The sequence below is a fragment of the Betta splendens genome, chromosome 9 (assembly GCF_900634795.4).
Source record: "Betta splendens chromosome 9, fBetSpl5.4, whole genome shotgun sequence".
Classification (NCBI taxonomy): Eukaryota; Metazoa; Chordata; class Actinopteri; order Anabantiformes; family Osphronemidae; genus Betta; species Betta splendens.
In genome coordinates this window covers 3,900,817-3,922,658 of record NC_040889.2, presented here as the reverse complement: position 1 = coordinate 3,922,658, position 21,842 = coordinate 3,900,817, and the positions used below count along the sequence as shown (strand labels likewise).

At 40.8% G+C, this 21,842-nt stretch overlaps 2 protein-coding genes across 2 annotated transcripts; one reads left to right on the top strand and one right to left on the bottom strand.

Annotated features, from left to right (window-relative positions):
• The first annotated feature begins 1,612 nt into the window (after positions 1-1,612).
• Positions 1,613-13,394, top strand: LOC114861361 (zinc finger protein OZF-like). The gene is made up of 2 exons (XM_041072134.2): positions 1,613-2,223; positions 6,836-13,394. The coding sequence occupies exons 1-2, from the start codon at positions 1,678-1,680 to the stop codon at positions 7,916-7,918; spliced, it is 1,629 nt and encodes a 542-aa protein (XP_040928068.2). The 5' UTR covers positions 1,613-1,677; the 3' UTR covers positions 7,919-13,394.
• Positions 13,395-13,774: 380 nt separating this feature from the next.
• LOC114861323 (zinc finger protein ZFP2-like) lies at positions 13,775-19,191 on the bottom strand. The gene is made up of 2 exons (XM_029160411.3): positions 18,474-19,191; positions 13,775-15,286 (listed from the first exon to the last, which is right to left on the bottom strand). The coding sequence occupies exons 1-2, from the start codon at positions 19,161-19,163 to the stop codon at positions 13,994-13,996; spliced, it is 1,983 nt and encodes a 660-aa protein (XP_029016244.1). The 5' UTR covers positions 19,164-19,191; the 3' UTR covers positions 13,775-13,993.
• Positions 19,192-21,842: the final 2,651 nt, after the last annotated feature.

Genomic DNA, 21,842 nt, shown 5'->3' with positions numbered 1-21,842 from the left:
GAATGACTACAGACTTGTCACCCTGACATCTGTGGTCATGAAGAAATTTCAGAGGCTGGTACTAAGACATCTAAAGACCCCCTGCTGGACCCCCTGCAGTTTACCTACAGGATAAACTGGTCAGCGGATGATGCAGTAAACCTGGGACTGTACCACATCCTGCAGCACCTGGATCTCCCTGGCACATATGTCAGGATCCTGTTCATGGACTTCAGCTCTGCCTTTAATACAATCACCCGTGGATTATTCCACCATAAACTGACCCAGCTCGCCGTCTCCAACCCCATATGCCAGTGCATCAGGAGGTTCCTTACTGACAGGAGCAGCAGGTGAGGCTGGGCAGCTGCACATCTGCCACCCGCATCATCAGCACCGGTGCACCGCAGGGGTGTGTCCTCTCCCCACTGCTTTTCTCCCTGTACACTAACGACTGCACCTCAGGAGACCCGTCTGTGAAACTACTAAAGTATGCAGACGACATGACCGTCATTAGGCTCATCCAGGACAGTGATGAGTCTGCAAACAGACGGGAGGTGGTGCAGCGGGTCCAGACTGTGGAGATGACTGTGGACTTTAGGAAGAACTGCCTGCACCCCCATCCCTCACAATCCACAATAACACAGTGTCTACTATGGACTCATTCAGGTTTCTAGGGTCCACAATATCCCACGACCTGAAGTGGTCCCCTCACATTGACACTGTCTGCAAAAAGTCCCACTTCCTGAGACAGCCCAGGAAGTTCAACCTGCCCCAGGAGCTGCTGACCATGTTATACACGGCCATCAACCAGTTTGTCCTCTGCACCTCCATCACTGTGTGGTTTATTTCAGCCACCAAGCAGGATAGACACAGACTTCAGAGGGTGGTCCGGTCAGCAGAGAAGATCATCGGGACTGAACTTCCTTCTATTTAACACCTGTACCGGGCCACACTCACACCCTGAACACAAACTGTTTAAAATCCTCCCCTCTGGCAGGCGTCACAGAGCCATAGCCACCAGAACCACCAGACACAGAGTCAGCTTCTTTCCCCAGGCTGTGTCTGAGCTGAGACACAGTTTTTTTATTGTTCATTATTTGTTTTCAAAAGTACATTTAAAATGGCATTTAATTGTGTTTTTTTTTTTGTGAGGGAACAAAGACGGAGTCAAACAAAATACAATTCCTTGGTTGTCCTCTGCAAACTTGGCCAATAAAACATGTTGGTTATAATAATAAACAGCTGAAACAGTAGGCCTGGAAACATGTTTCTCTTTGACAGATTAATTTGAACATAATGAAAAGTGTCTACTTGGAGAAGATGAAACACAGTATATATACAGACTTACAGATGATTGGAGCAGATGCTCCTACTAACCACAAGGTCCCATCAAACTATTGAAACGTTCTCACTTCAGCGACAGTGGTGTTTGGCTCATCAGAGCTGTTGATCCTGCAGCAGCACAGAAACTGGAACAGGTTTAAATGAGGAAAAGTGGAGTAAAAGAGACGTCTGTAGCTTTTAAAGTAAAAACACAACATTAAAGAGGGAAAGACATGTTTGTGTTCATCAGATTTACAGGACATGTAAATAACACACATGCAATGTAATCTGATTAATAATGTTATTATCGGTTTACGGTCAATAAAGTTTTTTGTTAAAAAAAAAAGATCAGTCGGTTATCACGAGAGTTTGACAATGCGACAACATAAAAGACGCAACATGGCGGCTTCAGACAACGACATGAACTCCAGGCAAATAAAAACAAAAAAACAAGATTCGGTTTTGATAGACCCGGGTCAGTTAAAAATCAGAATTAATTTAGAGAACGAGGGCCACGATTTTACCGACCAGGATCAGTACAGGCATGAAGTAAAGAAGGAGAAGCTTGACCCGGACTTTGTAGAACAGCAGCACTGGAGCAATGGTGTGAAGCAGGAGAACCATGACTCGGATATTATGAACTATGACCAGAACTTTGTCAGCCAAGACCACATCAAGAGCGACATTAAAGAGGAAAGCCACGATCCGGATATTAGCGATCAGAACCACATCAAGAGCGAAATTAAAGAAGAACCGCAAGATCCGGACATCGGCGGCCAGAATCACACCAAGAGCGAAATCAAAGAAGAAACTCAAGATCCGCATATTACGGACCACAACAACCAAAGCGGTGGAATAAATGAGCAGAACCGGAACCAAGACCATCGGAGCTACGACCCCACTGAACCCACAGATCAGCAGGTTAGTGCTAATACGTTAACCAGTAAAAACGGATCATAACGAGCCAAATAAGACGAGGACGGGTCTCCAGTAATTATAAAATGTAAAACTAGTCATTTAAATGTTTGCAGTGAAGATGCTCAGTAAAAAAAACGATGAAGCTACGTAACAGCTGACTTACTTGATTGGATCTGAAGTCAGTAACATTATCTGACTAAAGTGATTACACTTTATAGTTTCTTACTTATTCAAAGCTGATCTGCTAGCTAGCTCTACTGGGAAGAAAACTTCTGGTTTAAGATTCAGGTCTATTGTCTTGTCTCTTTCTGCAGTGTTTTCTGAAGGCTGCATCTATGGAACTCCAAAGTATTCCATATTTAATTAATTAATAGGACATTATGAAATAAATACCTATATAAGTAAATGAGAGACTATTATGTAAACGGACCATGAAATTATGAAATAGTTACAAACATTTTCCAAAGTAATTATTATTATGAAATGCTGTTTAATAATTCTTTTCATAATAATACAAATTATTATAGCTGCCTTTTTATTTAAATCCAGAAGTTTTTATTTCAAAATGTCGTTTTTTCAATGTTGTTTTTTATTGCATAATGCTCTTTTCCCAAGTGCCGTATTTATTTCATAATGCCGTTTTACAGCAGAATGACTTTGTCTGTCAATCAGTGCTGGTGGGTGGGACCTGCACGCCCATTGACTGATCTCTTCACAGTATATCTTCACATTGAGTCGTTTGCCTAGACCACTGTGAGGGGTTGTGTTGTTAGAGATGGAAGACATGAGCGAAGTAAATATCACATACCAGCAGATAGTATTTTGAGTTGTTTAGGTGATATTTTTAAAATGTTCGGGATGTTATTGCTCTTCAGTGTGTTCACACTGATGATGCCATGTTTGACCATTTGAGATAAATTGAGTGTTGTGTCCACGTGGAATATGCACAAGAGGAACTGTTTTGTTGGCCGTCCACGTCCAGAAATTCTAAATGCAGCAGTAAGGACTTTTGTGCTGTCTAACATATCTATCAGGAACACAGTGAGGGTGAGGGCAATTTGCGGCATCGGTAGCTGCCATTAGATGCCGTGGCAAATGCCACCAAATCTACGGCTTCTTCAACGCATGACACGGCATCTCCGTAACATGCCACGGGTCTACGGCATATGCCACGGCATCTATGGCACATTCTGCTGTATCTATGGCACATGCCACGACATCTACTGTACCCACCGAGCCACATATGGGGAATCTTGTGAAATCTACAGGAAATAACTTATTATAATATTGTGTACTGTATGTTCATTATTTCAATATGCAGTTATCTGTGTCAAGGTCAGTGAAAGTAGTTATAGGGTAAATATATATTCCTCTTGATTAATTGTTTATGTTTTGTTTTTATCAGTCCTTCCTAAATATGTGATGTCGGACGTTTGGTGGACAGGTTGAGTTTGTGTGTGTGGTGTTTGTGTTGGGGGAAGGAAATGCAACCAGCTGCTCAAACCAAAACAAATCAATAAAGCAAAACAATAGGCACTAAATGAATAAATAAATAAATAAATAAGGATGTACCTTAGGCAGACACAATCATAACTAAAAAACTGCTGTACTGTGGTTAATAGTGTTAAGATATGCATACACTCATACATACATATATCATATACATACACAGACGCCTATGCATTATTATACATAATCACATAATACTTAATAATAGCCATGACATACAACATCACAACTACCATAATCACAAATTATTAATAGTGCTAATAATAACTTATTCTACTTCCGCCTCTCGAGGAGTGCAGACATGTTTTCTTTCTGCTCCCACTTTTGCTTGCAGTGTCCTTGTCCTGTCTTTTTCTGAGCACCCTGATCTGCTATTCTGGAATAACATTTTTGAACATGGAGCTAATCAACTGGTCACTCAGTGCATTGGACAAAATGTTCTCACAAAGAAAAGAATCTCCGGGAGAACCACTCTGCCCCTTGCGGACTTTTGCCTCCGGCTACGTGCGGGACGCGTGGGATTCCTGGTGCCCCGTGTGTCTGGAGCCTCTGTCCATTGAGGATGCAGAGGAGCTATTCATATTTTGGACTTTGATAACAGGGCTACTCATAATTTGGTGGTGCCCTGCTTAATCTGAAAATTGTAAAATTCGGAAAATCGAAAATCTACGGCCGGCTTATTGGCGTGTCCGGCGGCCGTGGAGCTACAAACGCCGATTGGGGCCATGGTTACTCGACTGATGGAATTACACCAGAGGATGGCCCGGATTGATGGACTGACAAGTAACATCTCAGCTTGTTTGGATGATTTGCATCAGAGGATGACCCGGATTAAGGGACTGATCAGTAACATCTCAGCTCGTTCGGATGCCCGGATTGCAGGACTGACTAATAAGATCTCAGCCCGTTCGAAGGAAGACAAGAGACTGATCTGCAGACAGACTAAACATATGGTGAATATGGTGACAGCCTTGTCTGACAGGCCTGAGGAGGTGTCACGGGTGACCCATGGTTCCACAAGAGGCGATGAAGCCCTGAGTTCTGACCGATTCGAGTATTGATCTAGACAAATTAATCATGGATTGTTAAATGTATTAGAATTGGCTGTGTATTACTCTGTCCTTTCTCCCTCACCCCTCCCTTCCCGGGTCCAATCTAGCTCACCAGCTGTGCCTCTAGCCATCTTTTTTCCCTTATTGTGGCTCTCTTCAAGGACAACTGCTGGACTGACATGTAAACATCTTGGTCGGCCTCGGTCATACGTCTATAAACAACACTTCACTACACTGATTCAGATACCCCCCCCCTCCCCCCACCACCACCACCACCACCTTACAGTCTCACTGTCTGCTCTCCAACCTTATCTATCTGTCCTGATGTACCCAAGAAAAAATTCCAGCAAGGTTTCCATTGTACTGTGTGCCACTGTATGTGCGTGTGTTTTTGGCTTGTATTGTTTGTAATGCAATTTGCTTCCACTGTCGGACTAGTGCCGGTCAAGCTGGCTGCTGATGGAATTTCCATGCTGTGGGACTAATAAAAGTCTATCTAATTTAACAATTGTACTTAAAGCTAGATTCAGTCTGTTTATCAGCTCTGATGTTGTGTCCCACTACAAGATTAGTAAAGCTGTAGCTTAACGCAGTTTGCTAAAAGGGTGAGACAGATGTTGGTGCATGAACAATGCCACTTGTAAAAGCCAGGGTAATGAGAGGATGAAAGCCAGGGTGATGAGAGGCATTTAACACTTTACAGGCAGCCAGTGCAGAGATGCTAATGTAGCAGAAATGTGATATTTATTTTTATGATATTTTATTTCTAAGTCCCGTCACAAGCCTGTTTAAACATTGTTCAGTCTGTTGTGCTGCAACAGTGTTGCAGGGCTTCTATAGCTCCCTCTGGCCACACTCGGACCACTTTTAGAAATGGTTTGTTTTTCTTTTTGCAAGTGCCCTGTAGTGCTGGCATTAGCATAACAGTGATGTGCTCACCCAGGTGGGAAAGGGGGAGGGCTTTGTAAACTGTAAACAATGTCCAGTGTGTTGTTTTCACTGGTTGTAAGTCATTGTGCTTATAGAGTTTGTGAAACACAGTCTTCGGGGTCCGCATTAAACCACCCGCTAGGATGAGAAAAGCATCCAGGTGAGCTGTCTGCTGCTCGCTGAGTCGCAGGTAGAGGTCATTCATTGCTTCAATCCTGTTGTTGTTTTTGGAGGTGGGGGGTGGACACAGCCACTAGTAGAATGGCTGTAAACTCCCGTGGTAGGTAGAACGGCCAGGACTGTAAGATCATAAACTCTGAGTGGTGAACAGTGTGCAGATCACAGCAGCGACACAGCAACAAGAGTCATGGATGTGAATTCAGAGCCTTTCCAACATTACAGTATAGGCCTTGATATGTTCTACTCTGTTACTTAGACCAGCAGGCCATTGTGCCGTTTGTTGTTCTGATGGTGCAGTATGCCTAGTGACATGAGGGATTCGGAAGACATCTGGTCAAAGTCAGGTCATTGTCCAATTATTACTGTCAGTGGTAATGTGAATGTCGACGTTTGGGAGATACAAACCCCACTTTAACTTTGAGAGAGTCAGTCTGGAAAGTGGTCTGGGGCGCATCTTGTGACTTATAACTGGACCCTACAGTTCTCACACCCAGCGGACAGCCTTCTGCAAAAGAAAGAGGTCATGTATCTTTGCCTTAGAGCAATTTTATCTCACTATTTAAAATAAATTCAAAAGTATTTATGATTTTAAAAAAAGCTGTCTTCTTTTCATAGTTGGGATATTTCTGTCTGGCATATCGTTGCCAGACCTGTACAATTTATCACACAGGCCCAGATAGGGTCACCATGTTTCACAGAGTTGAAAGACAAAGACGTATGATTGAAAAGTAAGAGTTCAATTAACTGCAGCCCTACTTCATACTTAGACCCTGACTGTGTGAATGCAGGGTTTGGGTTATCAATTCCAGAGCAGCAAAACATGCTAAACATATCACAGTATAATCAGAAGCAATAGAGGTTCAGGGAGACCTTGCTGCCTTTTGGTGTTGTAGTTATTTGTGCCATGATGATCAATTTTTTTCTTTCTATATCTGCCACTTTAGAAACACAGAGGAAGAAGGGCTTCAAGACTATACCTCTATCAGCAATGTGACCAAGCCTTCACCACCCCATCAGAGTTGAAGAATCATCAGAAGATTAATTCTGGAGAAAAAACATACAACTGTGACCAGTGTGGCAAAACATTCACTTCAAAAAATAGCCTAAAGACCCATCAGCGAATTCATCTAGGAAAAAGAGAGAATACCTATAGTGTTGTTCACACTGGAGAGAAACCTCACTCGTGTGAACAATGTGGAAAAGCTTTCTCTTGTATTAGTGACTTGCTGACACATCAACATGTTCACACTGAAGAAAAACTTTACTGGTGTGAACAGTGCGGAAAAGCTTTCACTTACAACAAGAATTTACTGAGACACAAACGTCTTCACACTGGAGAAAAACCTCACTCATGTGCACAGTGTGGTAAATCATTTACTCGGCACAATAATTTAATGAAACACGGACGTGTTCACAATGGAGAGAACCCTGTCTCGTGTAAAGAGTGTGGAATGTTTTTTTCTAATAGCAGAAGTTTACAGAAACACAAACGCATTCACAGTGGAGAGAAACTGCACTCATGTGAACAATGTGGAAAAGCGTTTTCTCGACTCAGTTATTTAGTGATACACAGATGTATTCACACTGGAGAGAATCCTCACTCATGCGAACAGTGTGGTAAATCATTTTCTCGGCACAGTAGTTTAGAGATACACAGACGTATTCATACTGGAGAGAAACCTCAGTCATGTGAACAGTGTGGAAAAGCTTTTTCTAATAGCAGAAGTTTATGGAAACACAAACAAATTCACACTGGAGAGAAGCCTCACTCATGTGCACAGTGTGGAAAAGCATTCTTTTGGCTCAGTGACTTGTTGACACATCAACGTGTTCACACTGGAGAGAAACCTCACTTGTGTGCACAGTGTGGTAAATCGTTTTCTCGGCTCAACAATTTAGTGATACACAGACGTGTTCACAATGGAGAGAAAACTCACTCATGTGCACAGTGTGGTAAATCGTTTTCTCGTCTCAGTTATTTAGTGCTACACAGATGTGCTCACAATGGAGAGAACCCTCACTCGTAAACAGTGTGAAAAAGCATTTTTCAATTGCAGAAGTTTACTGAGACACCAATGTATTCACACTGGAGAGAAACCTCACTAGTATAAACAGTGTATCAATCCACGTCTGGACCTAGCTAACTTAACACCAATATCACAACAGAACTGTGAGTTTAACATAAACAACGCAGATATGGCTACAGAACTCCACCAGACCAAGACCTGTCTCTCAACTCCGGAGACCTGCATCATAAATGTGGAAAGGAAACTCATTAATGAAGGAAGAGACTTCATTTGGACACAAAGTTATGGTTCAGATGCACCAGAACTTTCAACTGTCATGAGACAAATGCCATTGCATTCTGTGTGTAAAATTCTGTTATTTGATATGAGATTGTTTTTTGTGCAACGTTTGTTTAATCTACAGATTTGCCAGGAAAATGTTCAAGAACAACAAGTGACTTTAAATGAAATAGTTTGATACAGCAAGCAGAGAGGCGTCACTCTCCAGCCACTGGCTGAACTCATCCTCTGCCTCCAGTCAGCAACCTTGCACAGGTGATGATGACCAAAGGTTATTATCACCTGTGTGATGAACTGAATCCTGGTTCCTGGATCAAGCTGGTTATTCACTACACACACACCCTTATTCATCAACATTCTGTTCATACACTGCTGGTTATTTCTTGCTTACTGTTTTCTCATTTATTTTGTGTTCATTTAAATATATTCATACTATTTCAGTCATATATTCTGTAGTATTAGATTAATAAAATGTTAAAAGGAATCTGGTTTTGTTCAGTTTAGGTCACGGAACTGCGTCAAAAATTCACAACTCATTTTTGGACTATTCTGGTTTTATTAAAAAAAATGTTTATTAAAATTAATTATTAAATAATTAAATTGATATCTGATGTTAAATTAGATTAATTATAGCTTGGTTCAGCTAAAAGACCTAATTTTGATTTGAATCTGCTACAAGAGACCTGACCTGTAGCCTCCATGTATTTTTCACAATTTATACTCATTCTAAAGTAAGGATATGTGTAAATGTTCAATTTGAAATTCAGTGATGTTTCATGTTGTTTTTAAAACTTTAAATACTGCTTTAATCAGTTTTACAGGTTTGCTCTTCATCATGATAACAGAATATTTCACTCAAGGTTCAAATTTACCTCTCAAGAACTTGAATTGTTTTACTTGGTGTCATTGAGTAGGTCCTTTTAGAAAATTGAAAACCATTTTTGATGGTACCCTGCGTTAAAGGATGGTAGCAGCCTGAAGCTTCTGGATGAAGCACAGACCTGTCCAGCCTCCCCTTATCAGTTTTCTCTGTTGGTTTTAGAAAGAAAGAAGAAAGCCTTTTTTGGTCATTATCACTATGTAACATAAAAATTTGTCTTAATGCATTTAACCCTTCCCTGGGGGAACAGTGGGCTCCCGGGGAGCCGGTGCTTACTCGAGGACACACTTAGTGAAGCCACCACAATCAGAAAAGTAATCATGTCACATCGATAAATACATTAAGTAGGTTGCACAAAATCATGGTGCAGAATACCTCCGTCTGAAGGCTGCAAACATTATACTGGAGACAAAATGTGAAACAGAAACGGATTACGTCTTGTATCAGCCTCCTCCACCTACCCTGACCACATGACTGGTTGCAGAGTGTCCTCTGAAAAAAAATAAAAACAAAAACCTGTAATGTGTCATTAGAATCCTGAGGTACCAAGTGCACTGTTCACTGCTCATGAAAAAACGGTTGAAACAGTTTTCAAAATGCATGCAAAGTAGGTAAATCCGTCACATATTGTCGGAAGTCGCTCTCCAGTCTCCACCCTGTTAACATCTTTCGCCGTCATGTTTTGACAGAGGGACGTGTGGAACTATAGAATAAACATCAAAAATCTATTTTGTTCCTTAGTAAGAGGAATTGCAAGCCAGACCTGTGTTCATCCAAAAAGTGGGAAGTTGAGGTCAGTTTCTCAATGTGTGTGTGTAATCATAACTCTTATATAACTTCATAACTTATCATCAGGACCAGGAGACACACGTGTGTAGAAGGTCAGGTCAGATACGATCTCTGAAAGCAGAATCACAAGCTCTTGTGCAGCTACATACTACATTTTGACACGTCACAATTCCAATAAAAATGTCTTTGAAAGTCAGACATCATGCTTTTTTTATATATTATTAGACTGTCCTTCCATGCAATGCAGTTTACATGCAATGCAGTTTATTTTGTTGGAACGCCACTGCCTTTCTAGTTGTCGGGTCCTGTGCTTTAGGCTGCGGATCTCTGAGTTATACCACGGAGCCAACCTCCTCTGATTCACTGCCTTCTTCTTCAGAGGAGCCACTGTGTCTACGTTGTACGCAGAGAGACTGCGGCATCATCCATCCATTTTCTAAACCGCTTATTCCCTATTCCCTAACCCAGCTGGCTATGGGCGAGACGGGCCAGTCCATCGCAGGGCAACACATAGACATTCACACACACTCTACCTAAGGGCAATGGAGAGTCCAATCAACCTAATGCACATCTTTGGACTGTGGGAGGCCGGAGAACCCGGAGAGAACCCACGCAAGCCAGGGAGAACGTGCAAACTCCACACAGAAGGCACCGCCTCCGGGAATCGAACCCAGAACCTTCTTGCTGTGAGGCGACAGTGCTACCCACCGCACCACCCGCCGAGACATCATCTACCAGACAATTAACCTGTTCAAAAGGATTAAGGTAACTGTTCTCCTTTGTGTAGCTACAATGAGGCAATGAGGCAAAAGATGAGGCAAAAGATGATGGAATCATCTGCTTGAATCTGGCAACAGCCTGGTCAGATAAACATCTTCTATAGTAAATTTTCTTTCCAGCTGCTGCAAGGTCAATTATGGTAAATTCAAAAGTTAATAAGAAATGGTTAGATTTCAACCCCAAATGTCAGTTTGTACACCATTTTGTGTCCTATTTCCCTTTCACCTAACATCATTTCTATATCTGTCCCTGTGCACTACAGAACACAGTACCTCCTGACTCGCCTGCTCATTCAACTCATCCCTCACTTCCTCCCATTTTAACCTGGCCATGCATAGATGCAGCCTTTACAGTACAATCCTTACAGTCTTAGACTTGATATCAGATGTTCGTTGACAACTCTCCTTCCACAGACTCCTCTTCTCCTGATGAATCTCTGTCCTTTTTCCTTTTCTTTCACCTTGTGCTATCCTCCACCTTCTCCCCCTTCCTCCATTATACCTGGAGACTGTTCGATTTGCTGCGGATCCACCAGTCCAGACCTATACAGGCCGTTGGTCAGCACATCTACCAGAAACCTCACAATTTCTACCCTTCTTTGGGTTGAGTAAAGTAATAGTAAAGACATGAATAAAGCAATAAGAACAGCAGGACGATGACAGGAACTTTATAATTTAATACTTTACTTTAATAATTTAATACTGGAAATGGAGTGAATAATGACTGTGAAGCTGGATTTGGGTGAGGTAATTAATAGTGCTGATTGTACAGTCTGATAGCAGCAGGGAGGAAAGATTTGTGGAATCTCTGCCTCACACAGCGAGGGTGAAGAAAGGGGAATTGCTTTGTCTCAAAACTCACTGACCTCAGCTACCAAAATGATGGTTTGGAACATTACTGTGTAGTAGAATAGGTAAACAGTGTCCAGGCCTCATTAATTCCTGCTTGGAGCCCAGTTTAGAATAGAATAGAATAGAATAGAATAGAATAGAATAGAATAGAATAGAATAGAATAGAATAGAATGCTTTTATTAGTCCCAGAGCGGGGAAATTCCCATCAGCAGCCAGCTTGACCGGCACTAGTCCGACAGTGGAAGCAAATTGCAGTACAAACAATAAAAACACACGCACATACAGTGGCACACAGTACAAGTCGAAACCTTGCTGGAATTTTTTCTTGGGTTCATCAGGACAGATAGATAAGGTCGGAGAGCAGACAGTGAGACTGTAAGGTGGGGTGGGAGGGGGTTGTATCTGAATCAGTGTAGTGAAGTGTTGTTTATTAAAGTATGACCGTGGCCGACCAAGATGTTTACGTGCCAGTCCAACAGTTGTCCTTGAAGGGAGTCACAATAAGGGAAAGAGGATACATAGATACACAGCTGGTGAGCTAGATTGGACCCGGGAAGGGAGGGGTGAGGGAGAAGGGATAGAGTAATACACAGCCAATTCTAATACATTTTAACAATCCATGACTAATTTGTCTAGATCAATACTCCAATCGGTCAGAACTCAGGGCTTCATCGCCTCTTGTGGGACCGTGGGTCACCTGTGACATCTCCTCAAGCCTGTCAGACAAGGCTGTCACCATATTCACCAAGTGTTCAGTCTGTCTGCAGATGTTATCCCTCAGTCTCTTGTCTTCCTCCAAACGGGCTGAGATCTTATTAGTCAGTCCTGCCATCCGGGCATCCGAACGGGCTGAGTTTAATATAGATTAAAAAAAGAATATGGCATCACTTTAACTTTCTTAAATAAGAAAAAAAGGGCATAAGTAATGCAACCTGGGGACACTTGTTGCTTCCACCTAAGGATGGCAATGTTGTTCCATGTTTCCAATCTTAGGCACTGCACGGGGGCTGCCCATTGCTTCCCCAGGGGATGGGTTAGATGCACAGAACAAATTTCATTTATATTGTAACAATGTGACATATCCTGAACAAAGGATTGTTATGATTATTACTAAAACATCATCCCACAATTATTGGAAATCATTTAAATCATCAAGAACAACACTAAGATATTGGTGTCATCAAATCACATCAGTCTAAATAGGTCAATTAATAAAAAACATCCTATAAATTGGATAAAACATTATTATAATCATGTGTGTATATGAAAATCATCATGGTTTTAGTGTAAAATGCTAAAATGGAGGGTGTGTGTAATGGAAAAATTTTGCCTTTGGGCTATTTCTTATCCAACACAGTCGTCATGTGCTGGTTAGGTGCAATACTGAACATTCTTACACAAACAACTGATCTCTTGTGCCCTGTCGTACATCAAGTCTAAACATCTGATGTTCCATTTGACTGACTAATAATTTATGATATATGTTTGTCTTTTACACCCGGACTCTGGCTCCATCCTATCTGACTCCCCACCAGACCCAAGGCTGTTAAAGCAAATGCATCTTGTCTTGGAAGCTCGGTGTTCCTTCCTTTGGATAACAAGACATGACGATGCAGAAGTGAGAAAGCAAACATTCTCACTCACAGCGAGATAAGGTGGCGCAAACAATTCCATTGCTGCAGAGAGACATTCCACCAGAGCCAGAGAAAGGGGTTAAAAGGCAGAAGCAACTTGAGGATCGTGGGCTCTTTGCATCACGCCTTCGTGGTGTGTGCACTGATCTCCCCAGCTGGTTTTTGGTTTGTTGATGTGCACGATCAACATCCATGCTTTTTATTTGCTTTCCCCATTATTTTTATTTTCTTTATTATTTCAATAAATCGCACAAAAGGACAACTCTCTCTCATCTACTTCTTTATGGAAAATTTCCACCACAGTGTGATAAACTATATGACACTATAATGTTATGCACTGCCATACACTGTACATGTTAAAGGTTTTTTATCTAATATGCTCTGATCTATCATAATACCATTCATGTAAACATCTCAAAAATTTCATTTTTCCCCTCCTTCAGACTGCTTGTTGTGAGACTTCCTATTACTTTGAACTCTCTTGCATAACGTTTTCTGTTTTTCTTGCTTGGGTTTGATACCGACATCATCATCATCGATTCCTTGGAAAACATACATCCTTGCATATAAAAAAAAGAATATTCTTATTTATGAAGAATCACATTATTTCATTATTGAAACACAAGAATCTAATTTACCGTAAGAACAGGATTTTATTTTGTAAGCACCAAATGAATCTTAAGACACAAATTCTCTTACTGTTTAGATGGACCTCTGACATGAATGATGGACACAGTACCAGAATTTTTTGATGTTTTTATTATTATACTACTACAGGATATATAAAAATATGAATATTTGCAGATAAAATACACTGAATAAATGAATAAACATGAGGAGAATGCTTTTCCAAAGTTCATATCAGAAACTGTTTTCTCCAGTGTGAACACATTTGTGTATCAGTAAACTTCTTTTGTTAGTAAATGCTTTTCCACACTGTTGACATGGGTAAGGTTTCTCTCCAGTGTGACAACGTTGGTGTGTCCGTAAAGTACTGAGCTCAGAGAACGCTTTTCCACACTGTTGACATGAGTGAGGTTTTTCTCTAGTGTGAACACGTTTGTGTGCGAGCAAATGACTGCTAAAAGAGAATGCTTTTCCACACTGTTCACATAAGTGAAGCTTCTCTCTAGTGTGAACAAGTTGGTGTCTCATTAAGGCACTGATCGAACAGAACCCTTTTCCACACTGTGCACATGTTTGAGGTTTCTCACATGCGTGACTATGTTGGTGTATCCGTAAAGTACTGAGCCTAGTGAAAGCTGTTCCACACTGTTCACATGAGTGAGGTTTCTCTCCGGTGTGAACACGTTGATGTGCTCGCAAGTAACGGATTCGAGAGAAAGCTTTTCCACACTGTTCACACCAGTGATTTTTCTCTCCAGTGTGAACACATTGATGTGCACGCAAATGACTAATCTGAGAGAATGCTTTTCCACACTGTTCACATGAGTAAGGTTTCTCTCCAGTGTGAACATGTTGGTGCCTCAGTACAAAACTCCTGCTAGAAAATGCTTTTCCACACTGTTCACATGAGTGACGTTTCTTTCCAGTGTGAACACTTTGGTGTCTCAGGAAACGACTCCTGCTTGAAAATGCTTTTCCACACTGTTCGCATGAGTGAGGTTTCTCTCTTGTGTGAACATATTGGTGTCTCCGTAAACAACTCCTGGTAGAAAATGCTTTTCCACACTGTTCACATGAGTGAGGTTTCTCTCCAGTGTGAACACGTTTATGTGCCTGCAAGTTACCAAGCTGAGAGAATGCTTTCCCACACTGTTCACATGAGTAAGGTTTCTCTCCAGTGTGAACATATCTGTGTCTCAGTAAAAAACTTCTGCTAGAAAATACTTTTCCACACTGTTCACATGAGTGATGTTTCCCTCTAGTGTGAACAGGACAGTGAACATTTAAATGCTTTGACTGGCGGAAAGCTTCTCCATATTCGGTGCACTTCTTCCGGTGTCTTTCTTCTGTATGAATTAGCTGATGGGTCTTTAGGCTACTTTTTGCAGTGAAGGTATTGCCACACTTGTCACAGCTGTATGGTTTCTCTTCAGAATCAACCTTTTGATGATTTTTTGATGGTCTGGTAAAGGCAGGCTCATGTTGCTGATAGAGATACAGACTTGAAGGCCTTCTTCCTCTGTGTTTCTAAAGTGACAGAAATAGAAATGAAGAAAATTAATCATCATGGCACAAATAGCTACGATACCAAAAGACAGCAAGGTGTCCCAGAACCTCTTGCTTGTGATAATACGTGATATATGTTGTGCTGCTCTAAGTCATTGGGACATAATCTGTGCTAGGCTGTGACACTCTAAAACAACCACAAAGAGCAAAGGTGAGACAGGATGAAATATTTCCAAACAGCAGAAAAACAAGAAAATGTCTCTCGTAATCTAAAGTGAGACTGCTGCAGTCACACAGACCGGGTTTGAGTATGAAGTACAGCTGCAGCTAATGATTATTGATCTCCCAATTCATCTATTGATGAGTTTTTAATTATATAGAATATAACTTCGTTTATGTTGAGTTATATATGAGGGAGGGAGTCAGGGCATTAGCTGATTGGATCTGGAATGCAAAAGCTGCAAAGCTGAATGGCAAAAGCAGTTTGATTTCATTAAAAAGTAACAAATGTTGTTACTACTAACAGCCCTTTAAATGATTCTTTCAACTTTATTCAAAGTCTTATTCTAAACAGGTATTAAATCAGCATTTCCAAGGTTGGAGCGAGGCTTTTCCTAACCACTCAGCCACACAAGTTGCTGATGTCGCTGCTCAGAAAAAGTGAAAACTTCTTAAAAGATCAATAATATAGTTGAACATTGGTGATACATTATGACATAATTTTGGAGGGAAATACATATATTTATATTTTGATGTTGTTGCATTAACATGTCTTAGACAGGTGTCGAACACAGGTCATAATTTATAGTTCCAGTAAGGAATGGAATTGTTCCTTCTCTTATGAAAACAGCTGCTGTTTCCCCCCATACTTAAAAAGGCTGGCTCTAATCCCAATGGCCTCAGGGACTTACGGCCCATCTCCGACCTACTGTTGCTCTCTAAGATTTTAGAGAAAACAATTGTTTCTCAGATTCATTCCCAACTGATACACGATGACCTCTATGAATAATTCCAGTCTGGGTTTAGTCTTTTTTATTCCATGGTTGGGTTATATTATATAACTAACTGCTTATTTTCACCTTACGTCCTCCCTTAGACCCTGAACCAGTATGGCAGCAGAATGTGGTGTTTCTCAATTCTTGTCTGGATAACTGCAACTCCCTTTTATTTGGTCTTTGCAAGAAAACTATTCACAAACAAGAACTTCAACACTCTCTCACATTACTCTATCACTTATCGTATTCAAAATACTTCCACTGACGTATAAGACCAAGCATAACCTCACCCCTGCTTACCTTGCTGACTTCCTTTATATTACTATACCTGTCCATACCCTCAGATTCTTATCATCTCACCTCAGTTTAACTGCTGTGCGATTTAGGACTACATGGGGCAGAACCTTCAGGTACTCTGCTGCTCAACTATGGAACTCCTTTCGGCCTGACCTCTGTAATCTCGCATCACTCACTCACTTTAAATCACAACTTAAAACGTCTGTTTAGGCTCTCTTACTTTTTGGTTAACGCAGCTTTTATGCTGCTTAAGGCTGACTTTGTGACAGATGCCACTTGTATGTTTGTGTGATAAGTTTGTTAGTGACATCTTTAGCTTACGAGTAGGATGAGGGCAGTCATTCAAAATGGTTGTATATCATAAGTGACATTGTATTAGTCACATACATCAGACCATTTGCAGCGTATACAGTAAAATTGTTAGCCATTACAGCAGCCTTACATTTGGTATAACAGGTTTAATAACAACAACAACAACCACAACATTGTAATGGTAAAGTTTTAGGGTTTTATGTATGACTAGAAATGTAGCCCAGTCTTTTTGGGCCTGTAAAACTAATGTGATAGTTTAGCTCAGATGTTTTTTTAAATAAAGGTTCATAACATTTATTCACGAGCAAGAGTCACAGAGGCCTGTTTACTGGTGGTTTGATCTTTTTTCATAGAGGAAAGAGGCAGAAAGCGTCTGTTATTGTAACACAATTTAGTTTATCTCCCTGATGTGATATAGAAGCTTTAGTAACTTAGCTAAAATAATTAATAACACACTGAAGATAACGTAATATAAAGAAGCTTCAACAACTTAACTAAAATAATGATATGGAACAGGATTAAACAGTCTAGTATTGTCAGAATTTCATAAGAAAACAATGCTTGTACCTCAAAGCTGACAGATGCGTCTATGCTGCATTTTTAATACATCATGTTGATACAAAAAGTCATGATAAATGTCATAATCAGAAATCTTCCACAGAATTTGGCATCAGAGGAATTAGGTATTTAGTGGCTGAATTGTGGCTGCTACTCCCTGTGTGAGTATGGGTCAAAAGCAGAGAAAACAATTTCCCCAAGTCTGGCATCAAACTCTCCACATCATCATATTATAATGTTACATATATAGGCCTCTATTCCTAAATCCTATTCTTTAAATTAGTAGATCATCGTTTCTCCACAATTCTACTGATTACTTCATAGAGTACTATCTAATTTTACTGTATAGTTTTGGAGTAATCCACTACTCAACTGCACAATAAACAAACTTGACATTGAATTTTGTCTTTAAATAAAAACCTGTTTCCACAATTTGAGTACCACAAAGTACACAGATGACAGTTCACAGTCAAGAGACAAGCTGTCAAGTAGTTGTGGGATGGGATTTTGGTGGTAATTAGAGTGTTTCCCTATGTCAAAATATAAATAATAAAATTGGTTTGATTGCATAGGTATTTTTTATGTAGTACCTGATACTTCCCGTGGAGAACCTTGTGACTAAAATTGCTTCCTTTGGCCCAAGTGACAGCTTCCAGGCTCCAGCAACGCCAGCAGAGCTGCCGTCAAGTCAGGTGCCATTTTATTTTAGAATTATTGATACATTTATGGTTCGCATGAGTGCCAGTAACAGCAGTTAGGTACAGATATGTCTGCCTGAAAGCCTGCAAGGTAGCCTGTGCTGTGTGTAACTGTTCATTTGTGCTTTTATTTTGAAATCTGCTGTGTTCATTACCTTCCTTTTTTTAAGAAAAGATTCTCTCTGCTGCTCTCACGCACACAAAACACACAACTGAAATTGAGAGGATTTGACGTTTTTTTCCTCATTTAAGTTCTCTCAGGTCTAGAACCAGACTAAACTGGTCTCACCTCTAGACCCGTCCCTGTTTCTTTGGGCTTGTTTTACTAGTTAACGCATCATAACTGACCTGTTTATCTTGGGGTCCAGTGGGTTCGTAGCTTCGATGGTCCTCGTTGCAGTTCTGCTCATTTATTCCACCTTTGTGGTAGTTATGGTCGCTAATATGCGCATCTTGGGTTTGTTCTTTAATGTCGCTCTTGATGTGGTTCTGGTCGCTTATATCCGGATCTTGGGTTTCCTCTATAGTGTCGCTCTTGATGGGGTTCTCGTCGCTGATATCCGGATAAAGGGTTTCCTCTTTAATGTCACTCTTATTGTGATACTGGTCGCTGATATCCGGATCTTGGGTTTCCTCTTTAATGTCGCTCTTGATGTGATTCTGGTTGCTGATATCCGGATCTTGGGTTTCCTCTTTAATCTCGCTCTTAATTTGGTTATGGTCGCTTATATCCGGATCTTGGGTTTCTTCTTTAATCTCGCCCTTGATGTGGTTCTGGTTTACAAAGTTCTGGTCATAATTCATAACATCCGAGTCCTGGTTCTCCTGCTTCACAGCAATACTCCAGTACTGCTGGTCTACAAAGTCCGGGTCCAACTTCTCCTCCTTTACCTCTTGCCTGTACTGATTCTGGTCGATAAAATCGTGGCCCTCGTCCTCTTTAATTCTGACGTTTAAATGACCCGGGTACATCAAAACGGAATCTTGTATTTCTTCTTTTATTTCCTTCTTGATCGTGTCTTTGTCTGAAGCCGCCATGTTGCGTCTTTTATGTTCTCGTCGCAGTCTCGCGGGAGCCGTGTGTTCGCTTTTTTAAAACTAACTTTATTGTTTCTAGCCCGCTCGATCAGTGGACGTAGCACAACACAACAGCAATGATGCCTCATTTAAATTATTAAAATATTGTTAAACAGATTATATTACATGTGTGCTATTTAATATCCTGACGACCTGTTTATTAGTGATGGGCAGATGAAGCTTTATGAAGCATTGAAGCCTTTCATCCAATAGGTTCACTCCAGCGCAAAGCTTCTTGAACATTCATCTGCTCTAGTAGGACGTCTACTGGACGCAACAATATCAGTTGTATGTTATACTGTATATACAAATACACACACACACACACACACACACACACACACACACACACACACACACACACACACACACACACAGGCATTATGGAAAATGATTATTTAGAAATGAAGAAAAAGAAAATGATTATTTACAATGAGGTGAGGGGATGGACAATGGCTGTGCTTTTGTAACGTTGAGGTATGTATTGTGGTTTAGGAGACAAATCATTGTTTTTTTAACCTAAAAATGTCGGTTTCTCCACTGTGGCAGTTTTTTTTGACACAGGGGTTTTGCCACCGCTATTTTACATAATTGGGTCAGTCACGTGGTACAGCCGACCCGCGAGGCTTCGCGAGTCATTATTTTAGCCCCCGCCCCTAAATGAAGCAAGCTTCGGTACGCGCATCGCAGAAACACCGCCTCCTATACACTGCACACGCTTCGTAGCCTCGATACGGAACGTTACATCACTACTGTTTAGCACAAACATGTTTACCAATTTAACCTGTTTGTTTGTACTTTAGAAGGTACAGAGGTCTGTTCTACTGCTCTTTTCCTAAGTCCTTCTTTTACTAGGTCCAGGTTTTGTGCTTTAGCACCGTCGCCTTACAGCGAGAAGGTCCTGGGTTCGATTCCCGGAGGCGGCCGGGTGCCTTTTTGTGTGGAGTTTGCATGTTCTCCCCGTGTTTACGTGGGTTCCCTCGGGGTTCTCCGGCTTCCTCCCACATCAACACTATTTTCCCTACTACTGTTCCTACTTAATAAATCCACCACTTCAAATAACACCTCCTGGTGGTACTTTGCCCCCCCACCCAAAGAATTTTGATCTTTTGACCCATCTGTCTAAAACGTTTTTCTCTGGACAGTAACCCTCCTTCTCTTTGAACCAATAGTTCACCGCAATATGTTTTTCTCCTGAGGCCCTTGCTTGTACCCCATCCAGCTCTTTTAGTACTGATTCTGCCGCTGATCCATATACCACACTCCCATTATCCAGGCTGGTTCTTATTAACATGTTATACACATCCTTCAAAGCATACACCCCCCCCCCCCCCCAGTTGACCCCTGCTAAACACATCATAACATTCACCACTTTCATACATTTCCCTTTCACATACTTCACATGCTCCCTCCAACTTAACTTCTGATCAAAGATTACCCAAGAACTTAAAATACATTGCCGTTCAAAAGTTTGGGGTCACTTAGAAATGTCCTTATTTTTGACAGAAAGGCACTTTTTTGCAATGTACGGTTCAGAAATACACTGTTTGTGGTACATTGTGGTAAATGACTATTCTAGCTGCAAATGTCTGATTTTTGCTGCAAAATTTACTTATGTCAGTGCTATTGGTCTGTCATTTCCTGGATCACTTGCATCCTTTCCTGTCTTCCTAACTGGAATGATAACTGCCTCTTTCCACTCCCCAAAAATACCGACTCCTTCCTCCAATACTTCCTCTTTACTGCTCTGATAACTTTCCTCACCCTTGCTTATGCTCAATTAAATGTTGGCAATTGTCTTCTTCTTCTTCTTCTTCTTTCTTCTTTCTTCTTCTTCTTCTTCTATTTCTTCTTCTTCTTCTTTCTTCTTTCTTCTTCTTCTTCTTCTATTTCTTCTTCTTCTTCTTCTATTTCTTCTTCTTCTTCTTCTTCTTCTTCTTCTTCTTCTTCTTCTTCTTCTTCTTCTTCTTCTTCTTCTTCTTCTTCTTCTTCTTCTTCTTCTTCTTCTTCACATACCATTTCCCATAGTGATTTTCACCTCCACATCCTGAGGCAGTTCCACACCATCAAACTCCACTAAAACCAGCTCTGTCTCCACTCTTTCCATGACTCATCATATTATAAATATTTTAGTGCATCAAAGCTTCTTTCCCAGTCTCCACCTGCTAAACACCCTAATTTCTGGTCAAATATGAAGAACAGTAAACTCCTAAACCTTTCAATCAATGTAGTCATTACAGTTATGTGAAAAACCTCTCCATCTCTTTAATTTAAAAAACTCAAATGAACAACAATGTATCCAGGCGTATCACACTTTAATTCCTAGAAGCCTCAGTGAGCAAGTTACATGTTACCTGTTAAAGTCCATGGTCAGACACAGCTTTACAGTTAAAATGCATAATTGTGAATTAATTACATGTGATGAGATAAAATATTCAAAAACAATAGAGGAAACACTCAGTGAGACCACCTGATTTGAGTTCCTTTTGGAAGAATAGAATAGAATCTTTATTGTCATTGTAGCTAGTACAAAGAAATTAGGTGCAAGCCTCGGGTGTGAAAAACATATAAATAAAACACATATAAACACACTTATTGCACATTGGCAAGCATAAACTGGATTAACTGGTACTAAGCTGT

Bases quoted from the DNA above. Each gene is read 5' to 3' on its own strand.
- LOC114861361 (XM_041072134.2), top strand. From the start codon at position 1,678: ATGCGACAACATAAAAGACGCAACATGGCGGCTTCAGACAACGACATG. The intron at 2,224-6,835 runs GTTAGTGCTAAT...CTGCCACTTTAG, and splicing joins CTGAACCCACAGATCAGCAG to AAACACAGAGGAAGAAGGGC.
- LOC114861323 (XM_029160411.3), bottom strand. From the start codon at position 19,163: ATGGCGGCTTCAGACAAAGACACGATCAAGAAGGAAATAAAAGAAGAA. The intron at 15,287-18,473 runs GTCAGTTATGAT...CTGTCACTTTAG, and splicing joins CTGGACCCCAAGATAAACAG to AAACACAGAGGAAGAAGGCC.